The 26,201-nt window shown below is 35.6% G+C and overlaps 1 protein-coding gene across 1 annotated transcript in view; it reads left to right on the plus strand.

The window, feature by feature from the left end:
* The window catches only part of LOC124357838, a 186,745-nt gene that overhangs the window by 137,504 nt on the left and 23,040 nt on the right, over window positions 1-26,201 (plus strand). The window contains exon 4 of the mRNA XM_046809909.1: window positions 7,723-7,835. Coding sequence (XP_046665865.1) covers window positions 7,723-7,835 — 113 coding nt within the window. The remainder of the gene's footprint in view (window positions 1-7,722; window positions 7,836-26,201) is intronic.

Genomic DNA, 26,201 nt, shown 5'->3' on the forward strand with positions numbered 1-26,201 from the left:
CCAATTTAAAAAAACATATCTTACAATTTGTTTGAATTCATACATATAATGTAGAAAAATAATTTCCTTAATTGTTAGCCCTTTCCATGAATCTGGTTAATAAAAAACTCAAATTACTATATTTTGGAACGCTTACAATCCCTCGTGGAATTTGTTGTCATAAACAATTTTAATTTTGCTGATTTCAGTGAAAAGCCAGTGTTGTTTAAAACATTGGGTTTAATCACCCTAAGTTAACATTCAGATGAAATTAAATTAGATAGGCATTTATTTCACTACCTTTGCTTAGTTTCGTTTTATATTTATTGTCTCTATCGTAGTGAAATTCAGTTAATAATCTTGTCAGGTCTTCATACAATAAATACAAGATTGTAATGTATATTTTAAAAATTGAACTGTTTACGCATTTATTTGTACAGTAACATAATACAATTAATGAGTAATGCATCTGTATTTTATTATAAAGACATAAAATATAACAAGATCTGTTATATAGAAATACGATAGTATTTATAACAAGTAAACTAAACGATGAAAACAAAGTCGAACGATGATTGATAAATAACAGATGTTATTACCACAAAATAACTTGCTCCTACTAATTATGTCAAAACTTAATATAACACCTAACCTACATGGACTAGAAATAACTTTAATACGTTATTTTAAAAATAACTAAATCAAGCTTAGCTAAAAAAGTAAAGTATCGAATATAAATCGAAAATAAATAACCATGAACAATTAATATTGACTGCAAGTATTGACGCAACATGGAAAGACTTTGAAAGATCAAGATGGCGGTCCGACTCAAATGTGTCGACAGCACTGTATTGGGGACCGTAATCTATTCACGTTTATCTCTATGTCTTAATACTAGTGCAGCTGTGTAGCTGTTTTACTATCCAATGAATTCTAACTTCCTTCAGCACAAGAGCGGTTACTAACGGCTTTCGATTAAGGTAATTGAAGTGTTCTTCACCTTACGCTTCACAATATTTTAGAGGTTTCAAGTGACAGCGGTATGGGGTATCACTTGATGGAAGAACTTGTGTGTATACGACAATACCTGTATGCTCATCTTGGATAACAACATCACCTCTCTCTCTCTGATCACGTCACTCATGTTAACCAGCATGCTCTAAGCAGGCCAAGGGGCCTAAAGGATTTAAAATTCGGATTTAAGATTCCGCTAGTGATTATTCACAAGATGCCCACAAACCTCATAACCGCAGCGAGAGGCTTCTTCACACTAGGAAGAGGTTTCCTAACTCAAGCACCCACTTTCAGAACTACCTCTTGAGAAATTGTTATTGGAAATATTATCGTATTTGTGATTAGGCAATTAGATCACTGCTTAATGTCCTGTAGCTGTTTAAAAAATGACAGCTCGTTATTTCTTTATTTAATATTTCCCTAACCAATGTGCCAAAAATGTGGGACTTTTAAAATCTTTCAACTGCCTTCAAGGAACTCCAGGGCGGCCAGTAAGGTACGGCTATGTTTTTGCATCCAGTATTTGTCAGTCGTTTAAAATATGATAAGGATTTTTAAGGTAATTTGTAAAACTTTTACAAATAACACATAACGCACACAGCTATGGTGGGAAGGGTTGATTCACTGCGAATGTTGACTTTAGTTCCAGTTCACCTTTCTCCTCTTTGGGATCGTGTCAGTTAACATCTTAGTGCACTTGATTAGATAATGAGAATGCCTCTTCACCTAGATTGCACTACATTCTGTAGTCTGATATTGAACCGGTGCAGAGTTCATTTTGAGCTTCTTCTTTCATCGTCGCCGACTATTGGATCCCTTCAGACGAACATGACTCCAGACTTCAGGAGTCAAGTCAGCGACACCATCAGATATCAGATGCTGCACGCAAGAGGAAGGTGGCTTGGAGCTAAACTCAACTTTTACAAATAAGTTTTCTATTGAGTGTTTAATTTCAAATTTACAAGAATAATATAAGGTTTTGGTGTAGAACTGCTGAAGTACCGTCCCGCTAAGACTCCGCAGATGGTCGAGGGGAGCGGGGGGACCAACGGTCCCCGCATTACTGCGCGGGTCCGGCCCACAGCAGTCGGTTCACACGTGGTTGACGGTGTTCGCGTCTCTGTGGGAACCGATCGTTGCACCCAACCAATTAATCATCGACTTGAGCCGATGTTCCGGTAGCCGCTAGCCGCTACAATGTCCTTGTCCTGCGCCTTCCCACACGCCGTCTCAGCACTCGATGGTCCTCTGTTGTCCTCAAATGATTGGGATTGCCACCGCTCTTGCTTTTGATCGAACTGATCTGTTACAGCAATTGTTACGTGACCGGTCTATACGCGACCGTTGCTGATGGCTTAATTGTTTTGGTTCCTTGTATTGCGTTGAAAGCTAAGTAATGCCATCACAACTGCCAAACCATAAAGAATTACACGTCCACTTCGTATTTTCTATGGCCTTAAGTATTTTATTGTGTATGGCAATTTAAGGAATTGTTAACAAGTGCGTTGATAACTTCGTAAAATTAAATTAATCCCTCTTTATTTTATCTAGTGTAGTATAATTATAGATATGGATCGTGTTTTCAATTAAATCGTTTAGGGTAGTTTTGAGCTGAAAATAAAAAAGGTTTTTGACAAGCCTAGATAACTTATTTTCAATACAGGTTGTAGTTCGACGTTTCAGTATGAAAACCTCCATGTCTATTTATATATTTAATTTCATAAGTTGATTTATCCCCATGAAATTTCTCAAGCTGTTTAGAACATAAGATATTTTTACAAAATTTATTTTCAAACTTGAGTGATAAAGGCGATGGGAAAAATTAACCGGACTGACCCCTGGGGTAGAAGAAATCTCCATAAGAAATACATTGGTGAATACATTGTCTACATTTTAGTCACAAGTTCAAAGTAAACTTTCTATTACTTTAGTGGTTTTATTAATAATCTGTTTTAAACATATCACCTGTTGTGAACAACATCTGATTTAATCATAGATTAATTGTGTTTGTATATAAGTTAAACTAGTACAGTTTAATTTTGTCAATACTTCCTTTGTATAGTATTCAAGTTAGTAGTACTAACTTCACTGTAAATACTGAGTAATAATACTTTTCGTGGATATTTTGTATAAAAACTCCGCTTGTCTCACCGATTGTTGGGTTTTGCTGAACGATTCCCGTTTAATTAAACAAACCATCAGTTCTAAATATAGTGATAGCGTGATAGGTCTGTGTTGTCAGGGTTGTCAGAGTTGTCACAAGTTTGCCAGACAACAGACAAGGGAGACACGATAGGTCGGAGCACGGCAGACATATGTACCACTGCCACTGCCTCACCGATAACATCGCCGTTGTGAAACAGCCGGTCCAGTCCGCCGGTCCGGTCCGGTCCAGTGATGCCTTTGTTGCTGTCGCTGCACGAGGCATTGTCTAGCTGGCACTGGGTTAAGCCTGGTTAATTCGCGCGTGATTGCTATCATACCGTTAGTTGAATTAGCATCGACATCAACCTCAGCCCGGGGCTGGCGCGCTGACCTGTTTCTGTACATGCATGTCCTCTAGTTCTCGCCATCCCGCCTACTCACACGCGTACACCACATCAACACATTCGACCACATACTACTACAGTAAATAATATTATTCGTATTGATGACCACTCAATTCATAAATTTTGATCAGAGCCTTTTATGAAGTTTTGAATCACTGATCCAATTTGCTATGATTTTGCAATTATCATATTTTAGTGCTTAGAGCAATATCTGTATTGAAGAACTGTATACTGAATAGACATTGAGTTTTTTTGCATTGTTAATGTTTGTTACAGCTGGTTATTATTTGTTATGTATGGCACGGTTAATTTTTCCACAGCCTTTGGCACTCAAGTTTTAAAATAAATGTCGTAAAAGTATTTTATTTTGTTTCTTTACAGCTGAAGAAATTTCCTGGGGATCAATTCACTTATGAAATTAATTATATACATATGCAAGGAGGTTTTCATACTGAATGGCCGAACTTTTGTTTGACCAAAACAAACTACTATGGGAAATAGGAATGACTGTTTCAACCAAAACAATAGATTAAAAAAAGAACACTTCCGCTTGATAAACAGCATCAACCTGTTACTACTGAAAAATGTTGAGCTAATACTCTCGTCTAATGCCTCTGAGAGATGGTTTTCATTGTCTACAAAAGTTTTATTCACTCATTGTTACATATAAAAGAAGTCAGATAAAACACAGCAAAGAATATTTACACAATAAACCAGTCAACAATAGCACGCAAAGTGTTAAGCACTTGGATGTTAAAATCGTTATACGTTACAAAACGTATAACGCAACGTTTCGAGAATTGGAATCTATCCTCTTCGTCCAATAGGAGGGGGGGGAGTTATTAATACATACATTATTAAAAATCAAAAAGAAAAAAGAAAGGGAAGGAAAAGGGTTCAAACATACCCGGATGCTGTGATTCTCGTACAAGGGACTCGTTTTACACTTTTAGTTTTTTACTGTATACCTTTTTAATATTTTACAATAACACAAAAAGTTTTAAAATACTTTTCTGTATATCCAGTAAAAATGTATTTCAAAAATAAAAATTGATTCAATGCATATTAATTATTTCTTTAAAATTATACAACTTCCATACTGCAACCAAAAAAGAGCTGTAACATTGCTTTTGTGGGACTAAAATCAAGATTGCCGTTAGTATAACATTAACGCAATTTTGTAATGGAATTAAAAGAGTGCCCAGTCGAGTCGATCGATATAAATAAACTAGTCAGACCCGTATCGATTGTTTAATAATTCGATATCCGATTATTTTATTTCTAAAAGCAACACAAACTCGGTATTTTGGGTTTATTGATTTATAAAATTTAAAGTTACATTACATTGAAGGGCCAGGTTGAACCTGGCGTCAATAGTGTTATGGCGACACCTTTTTTAATGCAACCAGCAGGAAACTCGCATCAGAATTGTGAAGGGCGGATTCGGTGGTTGAAAAGCGAATTGTCGATCGAGACGCACGGTGCGAGCCGAGCTGACGTCTTGTGTATAATAATCACGTGATCAATACAAGCAGAGTCGAGGCGTGCAGCTCTGGTATTATTGAACTGTAGACTGCGTACCAGTGCGTGTACTGTCTGCGTATAAATATTCAAGTGAATAAATAAGTTAAACTGTTCCTGCAGGACACGAACAGTGTATATGGGATACGTACGGTATTGAACTAAGCTTTTTTTATTTTGTCAATTAAAATTTTAAAATATTTGTTACGTGGATGAATATATCACAGAAACTTTATAATTGCAATCGACTTTGGGTTTGAAAATATTTTTTATGTCAAATTTATAGCTATTTTATTTAATTATGTTAATTAGATTTTTGAAATATTTTTTATGTGGATAAATATATATCACAGAAACTTCATAATTTCAATCGATTTTGTGTTTGGAAAGTATTTTTATATTAAATTTATAGCTATTTAAGGTTACCTGGATAGCTATTACCTGGATAGAGTAAAAGTAGAAAGAGCAATTTTAATCACTCCGCCTGAAATTATAAGTATTTAAAGAAGGAAACTTATTAAAAAAGTGAAGGCTTACACATTGCATTAAGACTGTAAAATGGTTAATAGTACAGTACTACCTACTTAAATGTGGGTATGTTACGTGTCATGCTGTGAAATTGGCATACTTATATTCAATCAGTACTTTAAAATTAATAATACGATATTACTAACCTAATCAATGTTTCATCTGAACAAACAGGAATGAACTATGAATATGGAAAGAAGTTATAAGTTGGTTATGTCAACTCATTGACCTCTGGGGAACGATGACGCTCGGCCACAATATTCTCGCCTGAAGACACAGACTGTACTCCCATTCCAGGAAGCAGTCACTGCTCACCCGTTGTAATCACCAAAATCTCTTTTTAAATGTCTTATATTTGTGGGATGGTGTAAAATAGAATTACCAAGAATCATTATCAGCATTCACGACCAGTACCTACATTATCATACAGTATTGTCAATATCTCATAATATTGGCAATAATACTAATAACCGATTTCGTAAGGGTTTACAAAATAATTAATTACCCCTTTCATTATTAATTTAGAGCTCTCAATTTTTGGTATGCCGTTCATCAAGATACATACTAAACATTCTGTAAAAGAATTTTTTTACTGTCATTACTCTTGAAGTAATGATGAGTTAAAGTGGAGTGTTAAATAGAAAACCGTGTTTTCTCCATATTTCTGGTTACTATAATCCACAATAACACACAAAATCTTTTTTTCAGATACATGGGTAAATACTACCCAATCAGTAACACGTTATTTCTGAGGTAATATAGGTGTATATTTTAGTATGGTAGACGTTTTGCGTGTAGGAGAGGTCGCTGGGACTCAGCTCCGACAGGGATCTTCTTTAGAAAATCAAACTGTAGGTATTGGAAGTCAAGCCCAATAAAAACGGCTGAGGGCAAAAATAAGAAGGTTTTACAGTTTGTACTGGATTTTTAGCTTCAAAGAGTGACATGCTTTTTTATTAATTCATAACTTAAGGAAATGATATTTTTAATAAAACATAATTTGAGGAAATATTTATCTGCACAAAATTAATTTTTTTATAAATAAAAACAACACATTCTTCAGCCATCCTTATTTTGGCCTTATTTCAAAATGCCTAACTTTACTACTTTGAATACCAGTACTTTTATGTGGGGTTTTACAAATATATCTCCTTTTTTGTGTACAGGGAAGTTATCTTAATGAGCTATCATCTTAACATAAACAATTTTCTATATTTCGTGGAAAATTGGAATCGATTGTATCACAGTTTGCACAGAAGACGCGGTTAAGGCTAAATGTACATCTTTTGTAAATTAGCAATTAGTACATATGCACTACAGTAACGAGATCCGAGGTATGGTAAATTAAATGAATAAATGATTTTATTACTTCCAAAAACAACAAAGTCAATATGAAAAAAATGAACATCTTGGAATTATCTGGCCACTTTTACAAGTATTGTGGCCAGTATAAACATAGCAAAATAAAACACTGTTTGTGTCAGAGTCCAGTTTCTTAACGTGCTTCAACAGCCGAGTCGCTCTCTGTGGCATCTGTGTCTTATCACTAGCATTCGGCTTATCAATACACTTCTATACCTTACTCACTAGATAACAACTGGCTTACAATATACAACAAAGAAAATTATGCTTCTATAGTAACAAGTAAAAAATAAAAATAAAAATCCAGCAAATATACAGTTCAGTGATTGAAAATCGTTTATATTAAGAACATAAACCTACTCATCTTATTTTATTTAAATTCAATTTACTGTAAATTAGTGCTAATTATTAGATGTGTAGTTTGATATGTGCCTAATCACGGACAAATGACCAAAAAACTTCATCTTTCTTTTCTCATTTGATATTGACATCCATCCCTAAATGTACGGTAGAAACATAGAGTCCCCAACATACGACTTATAAATCAATCTCTAGTTAGAATATTAAGAAGACTTAATTACTGATTCGTATAAACTAGTACTCGATTATAATTTGCCAATTGGTGATTAGAGGGGGGATGAACTAGTTACCAATTAGTTACTTAGTTGCTAGACAAATATATTTTCAAGTTTAGTATAGTAAAAATATATTATTCTATTAATTTTATCTTCTTGAAACAATAGGTTTAACGATTGGTTTTTTGTTGCAGAAGACGGAGGAGAGGTCGCTTCCAATCGCCGTGAGGATCCACAGGACCCTGGAGTTGGCAGACGACAAGTTGTACGTCATCACCTGCGGAAAAGCTGGCTTCAAAAACGCCAGGTGCTTACCTATGAATATATCTATAGCTTGTTGCCACTGGTGCCACGTCTGCAGTAGCGCCGTGTGTATTAAAACTGAATCCAAAAGGCCACTGGTGCCGCGTCTGCTGCTGCGCTGTGCGTATTACGACTGAATCCAAAAGGCCACTGGTGCCGCGTCTGCTGCTTCACCGTGTGTATTAAAACTAAATCCAAAAGGCCACTGGTGCCGCGTCTGCTGCTGCGCTGTGCGTATTACGTACGACTGAATCCAAAAAGCCACTGGTGCCGCGTCTGCTGCTGCTTCACCGTGTGTATTAAAACTGAATCCAAAAAGGCCACTGGTGCCGCGTCTGCTGCTTCACCGTGTGTATTAAAACTGAATCCAAAAAGCCACTGGTGCCGCATCTGCTGCAGCGCCGCTCCGTGTGTATTACGGCTGATTGCAGGAAGCTAGCCAGTAGACGCTAAGTGATCCCAGTGCGTAATTGCTAAATAGTGCCGCTGATGAGGTGGAGTAAGAGGACGATCTCGATAAGTTGCACCTCTATTAAGGAGGTGGGAGTAGATGAGCGATACGTTTAAACCGCTTCATCTATGCAGTTCTCTTGTAGATTCCGTTTAGTAATAGTTTCCACAGGTCCATAATTAGGTCTAGTTCATTAGAGATTCGCATGTGAATCGGATATCAAATTAAAGACCTTAAACAAACGTAATGTGTTTCCTCCTCCATACTCAAGACAGATACCAAAAGGTCATGTTTTTTGCTGACTTTACTGGATTCTTTCCTGGTTTATTATCAAGGACAGGAATATTGACCAATCTTTCTTGAAGGTTTTGAAAGTTTCCATTATGTCATGCGACGGAAAACCTTCTTGTTTTATTTGAGTAAGACTAATTTCAGATATAGAATTGCAGCACTAAGGAATTGGAATCCAAGGATAAGATTTTTTGCCAAGAACCGGAAATAAGTACAGTTACTGTAATATATTACAGAGAAAACCTAAAGTTAGAGAGACTAACCCTACCTCATTCTCTAAGAATGGGTTCACTCATCACGTACATTTTGCCAAAATTGTTATGTGATATTGTAATAATAATATGTAATATTTTTACCAAGATTCCCAGATAGAAAAGTGAAATCCTTGAGTGGTAAGCATTTCAAGTCAGATCTCAATCCATTCTCGATATCCTGGAGCCTGTTAGGCTTCGCTGACGCTCAGCCAAATCCCATTGAGGGACATTTTCATTAAAATCTATGTATACAATACGAAGCTAAATGTAAAATTTCAAATTTGTAGCTCAACTGGCTCTAAAGAAGCTATATGGTGATATAATGTGGACAGATTGATAGACAGACAAGAAACTTTGCCAGCTTCCTGAGTAATAGACTTTGCTAACGGTCAGCCAATAAATAAACGTCACCCAAGGACACTCCATGATTTTACAACGATATTCAAGTTGAATAATACTCCTAGAGTATTCAAGTTTTCAGTATCGTTTCATTATTCAAAATGTATTTAATTATTTCAATTATGGATGTAAAGAAATTGTAATTGTTAGTATATTTGAAACCAATGATTCATTCGTGTTTAAAACATACGTATGGATTTTATGGCCCATGTTTTTAATTGTATTAATATTGCAACAGATCGAATATTTTACGGTGTACTCTAAATGTACGATGCAATTTAGTGCATTATTATATTATCAATAACTATTTGAAATACAAAGCTTTCATTACTAACTTATTTATATGCAGACAAAGTATTTACTCACTATCATTAAAGTCTACTATTTTGTGTGGAAACAAACGATAGCGATAACAACGCTTAGGGAGGAAGAAATTGAATACAATTCTCCAACGAGTACACATTTCATCTCAAGATTCAAATCCAGTGAAACAAACTTATTCGCAAAGTTTTCCGCATCACTTCAACAGTTTCCCAGTTCTCACTGTAGGATATCCCTAATCATGTTTAAATTTAAATATGTTTTAAAATATAAATCGATAACACCCGATTCATTCTTCGAAATTTAATTTAACACGTTCACGAAGACGGTTTTTTCCGGACTTTTTTATTTGTCCTGCACTTTTTCAATAGTAATAGCAAAAACCCGTAACCGGTGTTTTACGTTAAAAATATAAGTATAACGAGAAATTTGTGGAATTCACTTCGCAATTTCGCACAAAACATCATAAATAAATGATTTATTTCCTAAAAAAAAACACAAATATTAGTACCATGACAAAATCATATTATACTAACATAAAATAAAATTCTGTTATGGCAAATCAAATATAGTTGTAATAGGAAAATAGGGTCCCAAAGGCAAAGCCTGATTAGGGTTCCAACAGATAAGTTTATCATTTAGATAAAGAGTTCATTTGCGGTTGCAGACACTATAACTATTTATATTTACTAATCCCATGAATTCATTTATTGTTACACTCTTAATGGCGTACCAAACAGAATTAATGAAACTTAAACTTATCCTTCGTGAATTTAAAAGTAAACAGAACACACTTATTTTAAGGAAAATATATGTTTTAAACATTGCCACAGACCGCCAAACCTAAAATGACAAATATTAAAGGTTTTCTTTTATACACTGAAGCACGCTTATTTTAAAGAAAAAAAAAACTTAATAAACTACTATATTTACATACCACAGTAACATAAATTTTAAGAGAAAAATTACTTATTGAATAATAGTAAAAGATACTCCACGCTGCTCTGTCCTATTTCAACATGTTTTATCAATTTTCTCCATTTACCCCAAGGGTACCTTAAAAAAATAATTTAACTTAAATATTAAGCAATCGTGTGCCCGACGGAATACAAAATAGTCCAAGGTATTTATTTATTTTAAAGTGGGAACAAATTTAATAAACTACAAAAACGTGCAAAGAATAAAAACGCAATAAGGACATTGCATAGCAACGTGTACCCCATCGGAACGCAACGACGCACTTTACGAAATCCCAGTGTACCCGATCTGGTACACGACGGAAGTTGTGAAAGATCACGTGTACCAGGTGGGGTACATGTTGTCGTGAACGTACAAGTATGTAATTTTAAAACAAAATACGATCTTATAATTCCTTAAGGTTTAGTATAAACGGTCATGTATATAGCCATTGGATGTGCGATCCTGCAACCTGACCTGTAGATCAGGATTTGAGACTGGTTTGATAGTGGACTGGAGTCTTTTTTATTGCCTGGCGTAATAATAATCCAGTAGCCGGGAGTCAATTTTCACTGAACAAGCACACAACCTTGTTTATCGAGTAAATCGATAGAGGAATTATACTCGAGTAAGGAACTGATCGTCAGTTAGGTTAATTTCAGCGAGAGGGTATCAAAAGGTTTGGAATATGAAGCAATTTTTTTAGCTTTACAGTACTCACTTAAAAGCAAACTTCAGATACGTAAATCAGCCCCAACTAATCAAATGAAGACCGACTAGTTGTATGGAAATGGTGATAGCCAGTATATTTATCTCGTTATTTAAAGGCGACATAACTGAAGGAAACAGGATTTTTCCGGACATTTGCCATCGTTCAGTGAAACAAGAAATCAGTAACACTACGTTTCGAGATCTGCAATCTGATCTCTTCTTCAGGTAAAGAACTAACCTAATACATAATTACAAACTAGGTTAAAATAAACAAATCTTGGAATCCTATGTGCCATTTTTTCGTTTTGTTTTTACGAGACTTTGTCTACGAGTGTTGTGTGTTTTAAACGCGGTTCTAATGTTGTACTTTCTACCTACTCTTCTAATATTCTCCGATAATCCCGGCACATTTTATTAAGTGCATGTTAGTGAAGTTGACAAACAACATGGTTGGTTGTGATTCCTGACTTAGGCGTGCCACAACGCATTTTTTATTTATTTTTTTTTTATAAGATTTGTTTATTTTAACCTAGTTTGTAATTATGTATTAGGTTAGTTCTTTACCAGAAGAAGAGATCAGATTGCAGATCTCGAAACGTAGTGTTACTGATTTCTTGTTTCACTGAACGATGGCAAATGTCCGGAAAAATCCTGTTTCCTTCACAATCCTTCCATCGCGAAAAATAACCTTCAAGCGACATAACTGTTATTGGCTTATCTAGAGGTTGATTTTTATCGTACTAAGATAAAAAATATTTGACTTTTTAACCCCTTCCATACTTTTACAGTTTAACCCCTGCCCAACACAGTTGGGCTGACAAACGAGATTTTCTGAAGGGAGTCCGACTTCCTCTTCCGTAATGTCAACTTTATGATGTTTATCACTAGAACTAATCAAGGTCGGACTCTGATTTTTTGTTAATTCATTGGACTATTATTGACCCATACACAAAATAAACAAAACTAAGCATACATATTTTACCAAATAATTATTTTCTGTAATTTTAATCGTCCAAAACATATTTTCAAATAATTTTTTTACACTTGGAATTAACAATTTTTAAACCCCCTATATTACAAAAGACATGCTGTAACAATTTCTCTACTTTATGAGCCTCCTGAGCTGAAAAATTGACATAAAAATATTTAAAACACAGGTTTCGTAACTCGCTAAAAGAAACAAAAGTAAAGCTATGTACCTGTTTAATAATGTCCAGAGAAGTATGTAGGGTTGTCTGGATCTTCCTGTTCATATCAAATAGATCCTCAAGCTTCCTTTTTTAAGAGTCCTGGCCTGTCTGGTTTTCTTTTCGAGGTCATTAGCTGCTTTTTGCAATTTAATTCGCTCTAAATTTATGATCGTATTCACTAGATTTTTTCCTGCTTTCAAATCTTAAGTTCCATAATTTTTGCTCTACTTATGTAACCACCATTAAATACACAAACTGCAGTAAAAACACCATACTTCAGTGTAGGTAATGTCACAAAGATCCGTTTTGGGATCACAGACCATGTACAGTAACATTATTCATTGACTCATTTCGAGTCCGGTTTTGCTCTTTCGACATTTTTCCAAAATCTGTTTCTCTGTCAAGTCCCGAAATATAGGCTTAATTTTGGTTATGATCTATTTAGATACGGGAAAATGCTTTTTATGGTCATATTATGCAGAGAAATCTTAGGAAACTCTACCTAAAATTATAATAATTAAATTAATTGTCAATAAAAACAACAGTGTTGTTACATTACGACTCTGAATGCTTCGCTCGGAAGGAGGAACTTGTGTATAGCTTAGCGCGAAGTACAAGCTGTTTAGCTGACGCAAATATCCCCCCATCCCCCACAACTCCCCAACCCCTATCCTTCCGCAACCTCAGCCCCCAACAATTCAAATACGAATACTCGGCTCAGCGGAACTCCATTATTGTGCCTGCCTTATCTGCTCCCCAGAACCGAAATCCAATTATTGTCTGACCGCGACGAGTACTGTGGAAATGCAGAATGGATTTTGAATCAGTTTTGAGTCGTATTTGGAAAAAAGATCTTCCATAAAGGAAATTATTATGTACGTACATAATGTGTTTTACTGTATGGGCCTTAATTGTACGCAAACAAATATCAGTATTATGTATTTTTAGTTCTAAAAATTGGCACCTATCGTATTATTTATAAAGGTTTAAAATTTTGTGACTGTTTAAGTTATGAGTATCAATAGAGTCCAAGAATAAACCCAATTATTGTTATTGATGATCTAACTTGAGTTAAGCAAGGCTCCAAAATCAACAGAGTTCTCCTTGGGCCAAAAAGAAAGGAATGGACCGAGTTTCAAGTCTCTAGGTCCTTACTTTCAATAATTATTGCACATACAGACAGGCAAACGAGTGTGTGTACTATCCTTTGACGTTGTGACCATAAATTAATGAGGTTCTTCTTGGGATCAAGAGAAAGCTAGGGCTTGTGAGTTAATAGTATCGATACACTCTTGTTTCGTTTTTATGGATCGTTTTTATGGATAAAGATGGAGGGATGAAACTCGGGACTCCTTTCTAGAAAATATAAGTGAACGTTTTAGTCACTGTTATAACTTTGCCGATTTCCCCAAAATGGGAATTTGGGGAGGGGGTGGCTCAAAAGTTTTAAACGTAAAAACCCATTAAGTGATACCTCATTTAAAAAGTCTTGATGAAAGAAGAACAACAGTGAAAACCAGATCTTTCTATCTCAGCCAGTACAAAATGGCAGCACATTAAAATTGATTTAAAATAAATTTCATAGAAAGGTGTCACGAGTTCTGTTCCTCTTTCTTTATCTATAAAAAACTGGACAGAGTGTATCCATACTCTTAATTATTCACACTATATACTGAGTTTCAAGTTTCAAGGAATCTTCTATAAACATTTATCACACAGGTGGGCAGGCGGTCTATTCTTAGCCCTTTAGCTCTAAATATATTCCTTGTCCCAAGAGGAACGTATGCACTATCGAGAGTTATGGTACAAAAGGACGACGGACAGACGGACGGACCATTACACGAAGTCAAGAAGGCCCTTTCTGATCCTTAATAACGATGGACACACTTACCTCAGGCTCGATGAATCGAGTGTTTTCCCGTCCAATATGTACATTGGTAGACATGGATGTTATGCGGAAAAGTATGTTGGAAAATGTGCCTCAACTTTTATAACTGACCTTGAAGTAGTTTTAAAATCCTTCGAAATCCGGTGAAGGGTTATTACAAGGGTTGTTACCATTTTTGAAAAGTCAATGCAAAGTGCTTCATTCATATATAATGTTATTCCTTTTTTGACTACACGTTTAAAGTTACAAACAACTTTAAATATTAGTAGCAATAAAACAGCTTGTTTTACTGAACGATGGCAAATGTCCAGGAAAATCCTGTTTCCTTCACAATCCTTCCATCGTCAAAAATAAACTTCAAGCAAAGAAAACACCTCGTTTATTATCAGATTAGTTTAATAATGTCTAACAATTTAAGGTATTAAATTGTTTTTGAAGTAAGGTGAAGTGCAGTCCACCATTACTAAACGCGTTTTTGTGTTCTCACGGTTCTAAAAGATTTCTTACCATTTGGAATTTCAAGGTGAATTGTGGAGTTTCTTGTGTCTGGCCACGAATCGTGACTATCGGCTCAGTCTGTATTAGGGTGTTGATTGTAATTCGTGCATATGGGACTACAGATGCAAGAAGAGACTTGTAAGACTTTCTGAGAGACTGGTTACACGTTCTACAACGTACTAACAGTCCCAGACAAAAAGGCTGCATCAAAAACTACTTTGTTTTATTTTTGGTCAGTCAAAGACGTTTTGAATTAACTATTCCTAATGATGAATTACCACGAATTTCCCAATGGACGTAATATACTTATATAACACAGTATTAAGGTAATTGCTGAGCGTTAGCGAAGCCTATGACTGGAGGGGCTTGAAAATTTCATTTCTGTCTGTTGGTTTATCTATCTATCTGTCTGGACATCTTGAGAACGAACTTAAACTTTTATATGAAGCTTTATTTCTTTGTGAAGAACATCGAGTTCTATGATGGTGCATGTCAGATTTAACTGAGCGTAAGCAGATGGCAACGAAAGAATTCCAGAATAAATCAATCTGTAAACAAACTGAGTAATATCATGAGATTTTAACATATGGTATAGTATAATAGTACACGTAGTGTAATATTAAATAAGCTATAGATTTTAAATTGCGTGCAACTTCAGCGAAGCGTAGCAATGCGACACGTGATGAGGCTTGTAATGTAATGGATACTCATATTTATCTCCTTGCATTTTATATAATTTTGCTATAAAATTTTTTACACAGAGCTTGAAACTTTATTGCAATGAGACGCACAAAAGGATCACTAGGCTTGAGTCCGTGAGCACCTAGGTTAACGCTGATAACCATCTTGAAGTGACGTAGTTTATGTGACGTATTATTACACTTATGGCAACATGCGTACACCGTGACTGATAATGGAATTTTATAGAAATATGCATTATGTTATCGTATTGTTAAACTTCTTCTATATTACCAGAAACTCTAGTAGTGCTACATAAATTAACAAATGAATTAATTTGAAATCGAGATAAACATCCATAAGTAGTAATATATAACAGAAAATTTGTTATTGTTGTTGATAACTTTTTTTGTTAAGTAGGCTATAATCGCTCAGCGGTTATCCATCCTAGCGTGGCTGCTGCGTGGATGGGTGACCGCTGCTGAGCGATCCTGTCCTTGCAAGCAGCCCGCTTGCCCGGCCGTTGGTTGTGGTTCGAAAGTCACCTTTAAGCCGTTAGTCCCCAGGTTGTGTTAGAGAGGGCTTCTTAGCCCTACTTTGCCTGGTAAAATAAGACATCTTATTTTACTAACTTTACTCACTTATTATAGCATGTTCATCGATGCATACTTAACATTACGTGAATGCGTGAAGCTCCACTTCATTTCCATTTAGTGATGAATCTGAAATCTGTATACCTAATGAAACAAGAGAATACCTCTTCACCTAGATCACACTATATTTTGTATTCTAGGTGTCTCTTATATTGAAATGATGTAAACATTTCATTATGAGCTAATTCGTCGCCTGCTTTTAATGGATCTCTTCAGACGAACGTGACTCCAGATTCCAGGAGTCAAGTCTGTGACGTCATTTTCCAGACATTGCACTAAGAGGAAGGTGAACTGGAGCTAAACTCAACATTCACATTGAATCAACCCTTCCAACCATAACTACAAGTTTCTAACACCTGATGAAGAAGACAGTTACCAGTTCTCGAAACGTAGTGTTTCAGTTGTTTTAACACATACAGATAGCAAGTGTGTGAAACCCCTTCATACACTTCAGTATAAAGGTAGTTCAGTATTTTCAGAAATTGCAGAGTGTGAAATACACCTAGTACGGGTAAAATTGAAGTAGTTCGATCGTATTCCCCTTTTGTTCAAAATTAATGAGTTGGTAAAATGTTGAAATTAGTAAGATTAAAAAAGCAATTAGTGGACTAATGAAATTTCATAATTACCGTGAATCCATAAATCCAGCTCAAGTAGATTAATAATTAGCGCAAAAGCAAAAATATAGTAAAAGTGAATAAGATACTTGTTGCCAAGGACTATTTGAATTGATAGTTCTACAAAGCCTGCGCGTCGCTACTAGCATTTCCTAGAAAGGAGATGAAATGTATGCAGAGTGAACGCTCGGTCAGGAATGCACATAAACTTAGCAACCACAGCCCAGCTACATGTACTTAGTACCCCTGGCAGTCTCGAATATCAATAACCACCCCTACATCAGCGCCAATACTTGTCCGCTGCTTTCAACTTTCGCCTTACAAGCCTCTCTTTTCAACTTTTCGTAGCAGTAAAGACAAGTCACGCTGAGTTGTTTGCAATAACAACCGTATTGATCGTTTGTAGCCCACAATGAAACGACCTTAGGGTCTGACCTATAGAATCGATGTTTAATTAATTTTTAATCGCTTCTTAATTACATTGATTCACCTGTTTGCATCGAGCTGCTTCTTGAGGTTTCAACGCAATTCACGAAATGTAGTTTTATACATAATTGAACGTTTTAATGAAAAAATGTTAATAATGGAATAAAAAGTAATAATTGAATAAGTTTAAACTATTCATTTAAACCTATACGTATCTAAAATCTATATACAATATAAGGTAGTAAAATACTCCTAATTTTAATATGGTACTATTACAATAAAATGAATATGTGTGTGCAGCCTGCAATTAGAAAGACTGTTTAAAACTATACGAATTCTCTAAACATAGTTGCACACTAGATGCGAATTGGTTTCTCCAAAACTGCAAAACATATACTCGAATTTAATACTGCTTCAAATTGCAAACGTTTTATGTTAATACTAATTGTAATTGAACTTGAAAGTTCCTATGTGAAAAACTTTACTACGTTGAACATTTTAATGGTTATAATACGTTTATCATACATCATCAAAACCGAAACTCAGATTTCGACAATCTTTTATATTCCATTGGAGAACATATTGAAAACAGTTTTTTTTTTTTTTTTTTTTTTTAAGGAACACACAACGAGGCTTTTCGACATCCAAGATGCCATCGTCAGGTTTTAATCAAACATTTGAGACAGTATAAATATTTTTACAATTTAAAATGCAATATTAGTTGAATAAAGCTTAATACAAGATTTGTATGATTAAAAGTACAACAAATAGTAATAGATTTTAAATTTTGAATCGGCCCAAAATCATTGTTTAGTATTTTAGCTTCATGCTTTTTATGTATAATGTTTCATGAGCGTTGCTTTCTGGTTCTGGATTAAGGCCTGATTTTAATACGTTTTTAAAGGTGTGAATCGTTTCTATTGCATTTTTGGCAATAGGTGTTTTTTGTTGTTGTTAGTTTGTCAATATTTATAATCTTTCATGGTTTTTTTAATCTTAATGGTTCTTTTGTCTGGTCAATATAAAACAACAATCTTCACAGTTACATTTGTAAATTCCACTTTTTATGACATGGCTTTGTGTAAGAAATACAAATTATTGGTGAATTGTTTGTTTCTTTTAAATAAAATAATCTTCCATGGTTTTACAAGGTTATCTTTGTTCGAATTGTCCTCCTTCAATTATTATTTAACAACGCACTACCAAATATAATACATCATATTGAAATGTGCTGTAAATGTAAATTATGTAGTAGATTATATGTGTATTTTTACAAGCTATGCCTGTCGTTTGTCTTATAATAGTAGCTAAACGTGACATTTTCTAATCTAATTTTAAATGATCCGTAGACTATTGCGCAATTTACCTTCTCATCATTTTCACAAGTAATGTTTACATTGGTACGCACACTAGCTTATAAAGCTATGTATATTCGCTGTCTTGTTTAGGTGATAAGTTATTGTTTTTTGGAGCACGCGACCTTTAACTGTATCCAAGGAATGTGCCGAGTTTTGAAGCGAACAGTGGCGTTTCTCGAGAATTTCAGCTCTGCTATTCAGGGAATTCCGCCCGAATGTTCCTCGTTTTATTAAGAGCACAATATATGGCACAAATATTGCCTTTGTTTCTCTCAAAGGGAAAAAGAAGATATTTTATCATCTTCTAAAAATGTCAAACCATCGTCCACCTGTTACACTGCTTTCGAAGTGTGAACAGTGTGTGTAAATCCTTGCAATATTATTTAATGTTAAACATTAAAAAAATAATTGTAGCTTTTTTTAAATCTTACGGGTTTTTGAAGCAATATTTTAGTTTATAACACATTAGGTTGACCGACCACCTAAAGTTCTTTATTGGCAGCAAATCTTGCATGATATTATGCAAAAGATAAGTAAGAGCTCTGATTATGATTTTTTGTTATTGCTATAACTTTTGTGTTAAAATCGTAAAGGATCATAATAATATAATTTTTAATTTTACATAATATACTAGACAACATGAAGAACCCTAATCAAGATAGAGAACTTGACTTACATAAGGGTTATAACAAAGTTTTACATGTCTTCTTACTCCTAGCCTTTGTCAGGAGAGAGGCGAGTTATTTCATCAGGATAATGTTAATTATACGAAAATAACAGCTGCTGACATAATCGAATGGACGCCAGCCCACAGTGACCAGCCAGGCCCCGCCCGGCCTTTTTTAAAGTCGGAATACATGCAATGAAGTAGACACCCAGCCACTGCCAGTCCAGCTCGACCAGCCTTTTATACACAGTTGAAATGCATGCAATTATAAAGGTCCGTCCACTGCGACCGGCCTAGCACAGCTCGATCCGGACGGAGTCAACCCACACGACATCAGTGCAGCCGACCGAGGCCGGACAGGCCGGTCGCAGTGGGCGGAGAAAGACTGGAGTTGTCCGGGCCAAGCCGGTCGCAGTGGGCGGAGAAAGGCTAGAGTTGTCCGGTTCGGGCTGGGCCGGGCCAGTCGCAGTGTGGGGAGAAAGACTGGAGTGGTCCAGGCCGGGCTGGGCTGGGCCGGTCGCATTGTGGGGAGAAAGACTGGAGTGGTCCAGGTCGGGCTGGGCCGGGCCGGTCGCAGTGTGGGGAGAAAATCTGGAGTGGTCCAGGCCGGGCTGGGCTGGGCCGGTTGCAATGGGCGCCTTGTTCAAGGGGAGAGTCAATACATTACAATGTCGATGGTACCGATAAAAAGTACAAAAGCCACAGACAGGATTTGAACCTACGTATATACCTAACTAACACCCAGTCTGATATTTCAGACCGCTTAGCCATCGGCATTCCCAAATATATTTTTGTAGATATCCCAAGCACAAAATAGATTTGAATAGAAATGAGATTGTTCAGCACAAAAAGCTTGATTACATTACATGTTCATATGTCATGTTGGTATTGTATTGATCGTATGTATTTGTACGTATGTTATCTTTAGTAAACTATTCGTGGGAGATCTTTAATACTTGGTGAAATCTGAATATAAAAAAAATTCCCATTGATTAATTATATCGATTCCACACGTAACTAGACGTCGGACTGGACCTGAGTTTAGAGAAATCGCAGATTCAAATCCTATCTGCGACAAGAAAACATTTTATTAGTACCATAGATCTTTTACTATTGAAAGGGCTTGAAAGGGTATCGGCCTCTCCTAAAACAAACACAAAACAAAACAAAAACTTAGTAAGTTAACTGTCACGAAGAATATCATTTTGTTACCAAGAATATTTATGCCTAAATTAATAAATTTTACGTAATGTCCAAAATACCACGAATGTTCCCCGTTGAGAAGTAAGGTATTACACAATGTAAAGCACAAAAGAACGACGTGCAAATTTATAAACTGGTGCAATTTATTTAAACGACACCATCCTAATTATCCAGCCTTAACGATACGCTTTATTCTCGGAGCTGTAATTTGCTTCAGAGCCTTCTTGGCATTTTATTTCGTATAACCTGATATTTTAATTACTCATTTACGGGCTATCAAGCTATCAACTCCGCCTTCACACAAATTATTGTGGAGCCTAAGCTTAACATTTAGAGCCACTTTAGAATGCTCCTTCAGAAGTTAATCCGCGAATCCCTTTTAGTGCGCTGCTGCGTCTGAAGATGTAGAGATTCCAACGTCTATTAAAAGTACATTATTCGCAGAAATAAATAAATTTGCTAGGTACAATAATATAACATATGAACACGTGTAGCTGGACTTGTGCATGCAACTTCACGAAGTCTGTTACACGACATGTGGCGTGGCAAACTCCTACCTTGTTTTATGGAACACGACTAATATGTTTACCTAGATATCATAGTCTAAACTATTTTTTAAACAAAGGGAGTTGGCGTATTACATTCGTATCCTAATTTAAGTAAACAATATAAGATGTTTTATTTTAGTCCAAAATATATGTACTATAATAATTTCATGAAACTTTGTTTTCTTATAGGAAACATATTTACTGTAGGAAATGGATCGCAAATTTAGGCAGTAGAAAATATAAACAATTATATGCACGGTTCTTTTTTAAATTCAGGTGGTGTGAAATGTCTAGAATGTTTGTTAAACCATAACAGATAATGTCGTCAAACTTTAACAATGTTATGCGGTTTTCGTAACTACTTTTAAATACAAAAATTGATCAAATGCATTGTTTTTTGGACCCTTAGTCATGCATACCATTTTAAAGTTCAATATTATCAGAATATAACGCCACAAACCACAAACCATGAGCTTTATGCATTACGAAATGGCGGCTGTTCATAAAAATGTTTAACATTTTCAAATCAAATCAAATCAAAACATCCTTTATTCCATATAACATATTACAATGCATTGGTTTGCGTCAACTTAGTACAATCATGTGTAGAGAACAATTTACATAGGAACAAAATACATAGGAAGGACTAAATAAATTACGTATTGCTATTAATGTAGTCATCTACAGAATAGAAACAGTGTTCAATAAGATAAGCTTTAAGCATTCTTTTAAAACAAAATAAATCCTTTTCAGCTCTAAGAGCATCAGGAAGAGCGTTTTAAAAAGGGACGTGGCATTGTAAAAGGTGTGATGTTTAAAAAAAGTAGTGGAATGGTAAGGAATATTCAGTTTATGTTTTTGTCGAAGACTGTATCCCGACTGAGGAACAAGGGACCGGAAAACACCATGGTTCTGCTGTAAGAAAATCAAGGTCTGAAAAACATAAAATGCTTGGGGAAGGTAAGCAATTTAAGTTCCTTAAAAAAAACAGGCCTGCAAGTCTCCATTCGAACGGATGCCAGCTACTATTCTCACTGCCTTCTTCTGCAAGACAAAAAGCCGTTTTGTACGACAACTTTCCGATCCCCAGATTGTCACCGCATACGAAAGATAAGGGAAAATTAGAGCGTAGTAGGTTGTTAAGAGGATCGCAGCGTTTGTAAAAGGTGCCAGTCTACGAAGCACAAAGATTCCAGAACAAAGCTTACGTGCTACATAATCAATGTGGGATGAAAAATTCAGGTTTCTGTCTATAGACAATCCCAAAAACCTAACATGCTGTTCAGAAAGGATTTCCATATCATCGACCCAAACGCTGAGATTATTTAATGCTATTAGATGAGATTGCGAATTCAACAATTGCGGTTTTAGCAGCATTTACCACTAGAACCATTTTCCCTAAACCATTGAACAAATCTTATTAGACTCCACAAAAGTGCTAACCTCCATGGCCTCACGACATTGGTTTTCCATTACGATGGACGTGTCGTCTTCAAACAAACACAACTGGGCCTCCGCATTACAACTCCTGAGGTCGTTTACATATATAATAAACAGAAGAGGGGCCGAGTATTATGGAGCCCTGTGGCACCCCCGCCTTAACGCTCAGCACATCCGAGTAGCATCGCCTCACCAGTGCCTGCAGCATCGATGAAGGACACTTCTACGGCCTGTCGACGATCCCTCAAATAAGATGAAAGCCATTTGGTTCGCCACTCCTCGAACTCCAATGCCTTCGAGCTTTTCCAACATGATGTCATGGGAAACCACATCGAAAGCCTTCCGAAGATCGAAAAAGACACCGGAAGCAGACCTACCTCTATCCAAGGCATTTACTATTTTGTTGATGAGCGTAAACATTGCATTGACAGTTGACCGTCCTTTAACAAAACCCAAACTGATTCTCAAACAAAAATACTGTTGTGATTAATAAAAGACCATAATCTATTTAAGACTGCCCTTTCAAAATATCTTTGAAAACGTTGATGTGACAGATATTGGTCTAAAATTATCGAGTTCATCCACTCTTCCTTTTTTAAGCAAGGGCTTCACAACAGAAAGCTTCAACAAATCTGGGAAAACTCCACCTTCGAATGAACAGTTAATAAGGTGAACGAGTGGGTCAACAAAACATTCACTACATTGACATAAGCAATTTAGATGATATCCTGTCGCAGCCAGAAGACGTCTTTGGCTTCAAAGACCTGATGATATCTGTTATCTCTCTCCTAGTAACTGGTCATAAGAAAAATGAAGATGTACACAATCCAGGCTGCACATAAGAATGAGGAATACTGGATGAGGTTGATGCACTATTAGACACATCAATAAAGAATTTGTTAAACATGTTTGAGACTAGTTTTTGGATCACTGATATCAACTCCCTTGTCATCTTTGACGGTGCGGGGGACATTACATGGAGACTGATTCTTCCCCTCTACTTTCATTAACGATCTCCCACATAGTTTTGACTTTATTAGAAGATTTTTGTATAACATCAAGCACCTTAGATGACTTAGCAAGCCTAACACAAGACTTGTATTCTCTCTTCAATGATAAGTAATGCTTTCTCCTCAGATCAGAAGAATCCAAATCTTTAGTGAAGCAATACCACTGGAGAACCATATCTCTAAGTTTCAATTGGTGATCACTCAAGGACACTTTGCTACGTGAGGCACCTTTGTGAACTCTTCTTTTCTTTTCAGGAAAAGCCTTGTTCAAAATAAAAGGAGATTGAAGATTGGAATAGACGCATTTTATCATTTATAGTCCCAGCCTCGTAAACATTAGACCACGTTTCCTTGTCAATTAGATATTTGAAAATACGGATATTATCATCAGAAAACGATCGCTTGAGATAATACTTAGGATGACTTGAGTCACTTGAAGTGGGTAGTTTGACACTGATCACCAGTGCATGGTGATCGGACAATTGCAGTAATTAAAACGGAACAACTACAAACGTCATCAGAGAGATCGGTGTAAACATGGTCAATCAGGGACTTGGGAGTTTTTTAAATTCCCTGGTATAAGATTTTACCTTATTTTTAAGGTCATGAGAAGCCATGGTGTAAATCAAGTCATCAACTTTACCATCAGACACAGACAAGTCGACATTGAAGTCGCCCCACAACAATGGTTCTGATATTTAAACTGGCTTCATTGTGTCATGGATAAACGTTTTAGGAATAACTCTATCACCACATCGGTTTTTTAATGTTTCCAGAAACTTTACACACCCTGTACGAGAAGGCTATTGTGTATCTTTATTTTTAACCCCTACATATTCAAGCGCCTCACATAGATGACCACTAACAGATGGCGTACGGAGACGGTTAAGCGTGAAAGCTTCTCAAAAATAAACTTGTAAAACTTAGGAATCGAATGCTATGAGAAGGAAGAAGTAGACCCGACCTGTGTGTTTGCCTTGGGTTCATAAACATCATTACCTTCCGCGGCAACTGATTGGGTCAGACTCGAGTGGTTGAAATCAATCTTGAATTTGACTCGCCAATCAGCATTCCTGTCCAGGTCACTGAATGCAAAGCTTCGTTTACAATGCTCTTCAATATAAGTTAAATTTAAGAATTGTGCAATATCGTACTTTATAATGTGGCAGGTATAAATCTAACAGTGAATATTGAATGTACATTCCTAGTGGGAAACGTTTATTTCTGTGATAATTAAGAATTTCAAATTTAGTATTCCATTCTGAAAATAGTTCATTTTTTGTAACGTGGTCCGTATTATTGCATGCAGTGAGGAAAATTTGATGTCAATGAATATTAAGTTTTTGCTATTTTATGAGAAGTTTTAATCCAAAACATAACCTAGAAGTCGATCTCTTATCCTAGAACCCTATTAATAAAAACAAAACTATTTTATCTATCGTAAATATTATATTTACGGATTTAAAGCAAATTACAATGTTACAATAGCATAGCGCAAATAGCTTAAATATTTTTTTATTGTTACGTCGCGTCGCTCTTTAAGACAAACGTATCATCCTCTCTTACGCATACAATCATTTTAACAGCTATTAGCAACATTCAGGTCATAAAATTGTTAAAACGTTGTTGGACAACTTGAAACATGAAATGTATACTTGTTTCTTACATTGTGTTAGGCTGGTAAACACAAACTGGTGCTAAATTAGTAATAGTGCTAGATAGTATTTCTTAGCCATATATTGTGTAGGAGACATAAATGACAGTAGAATCAGTCAGGGTTATAAATCTAAACGGATACATGGTAAGTAAGGTTAAGAACCACTTGTAGTGAAACTACCTTCAGTTTTCCCCTTGAGAACAATATAAACCCTCGTGCACTTGACACTCTTATTTTTTATCGTAAAGTTATGAAATATGTCTCGTGTCAAAGATCAAATTTATACCCATCCAAACGCTGTATTGCTTTATAAAGTATATTATTTTTTACGTTTTTAAATGACGAAGCAAATTAATTAATTTTTTTCTGGATAACCTATTAAAATATCTAAAATCCAAAAAAAAGCGTTTAGAAGCATATTAATTACATTTTTTAATGATAGATCTCCCATAACGCTACGATTTAAAATAAGGTTTTAAAATGCACAAGGTTTAACATTGTTCTTAAGAGGCTCCAATCAAGATCGCTGTCAATACAGTCGGGTCTTAAGGATGTTGGATCATTAAATATGCATTTTACTTTAGGAAAAAAACGCTCTACATGTTCTTCCTAATATTCATTTATCTATAAAACCCAGTCTTGTCTCTCTGATCTTGCCAATGTCTGTTCCCTGCTCAAAATTCACAGACTATAACCCTACAAAGCCAAATATTGTATTTTATGTTTGTGTAATGGGTTTTCATTGCTAGTAGCATTTTAATATTTGCCTTAAAACAAACGCTTTTTAAGGTAAAAAGGTCCAAATCCATTCACAAATTTTAAGACCTCGCCGGAAATTGAACCCGTGACCCATCAGTTAGAGATTTCCAGTCTTATTTCTGAACTAAGGTGAAGTATAAATGTCTTTACTTTTGCGTAAGAGTTCTTGAAATTGAACGAGTAGGTACCTCGCCTAAATATACTCTTAATTATGAAAATATTTTTATATTTATAACATTTTAAATACATATCTCTAAACAAGCACCGCCCTTGAGATAGGTATCTAAACGAGTGTGTGAAAACGGCACTGTGGGTTCGTAAAAAAAACAGTAGATAATTATTTTAAAAGTTAAACTTCAGTAACTGGCAAACAAGATTTCAGATATTTCGATAA

The sequence above is a fragment of the Homalodisca vitripennis genome, chromosome 1 (genome assembly GCF_021130785.1).
Source record: "Homalodisca vitripennis isolate AUS2020 chromosome 1, UT_GWSS_2.1, whole genome shotgun sequence".
Classification (NCBI taxonomy): Eukaryota; Metazoa; Arthropoda; class Insecta; order Hemiptera; family Cicadellidae; genus Homalodisca; species Homalodisca vitripennis.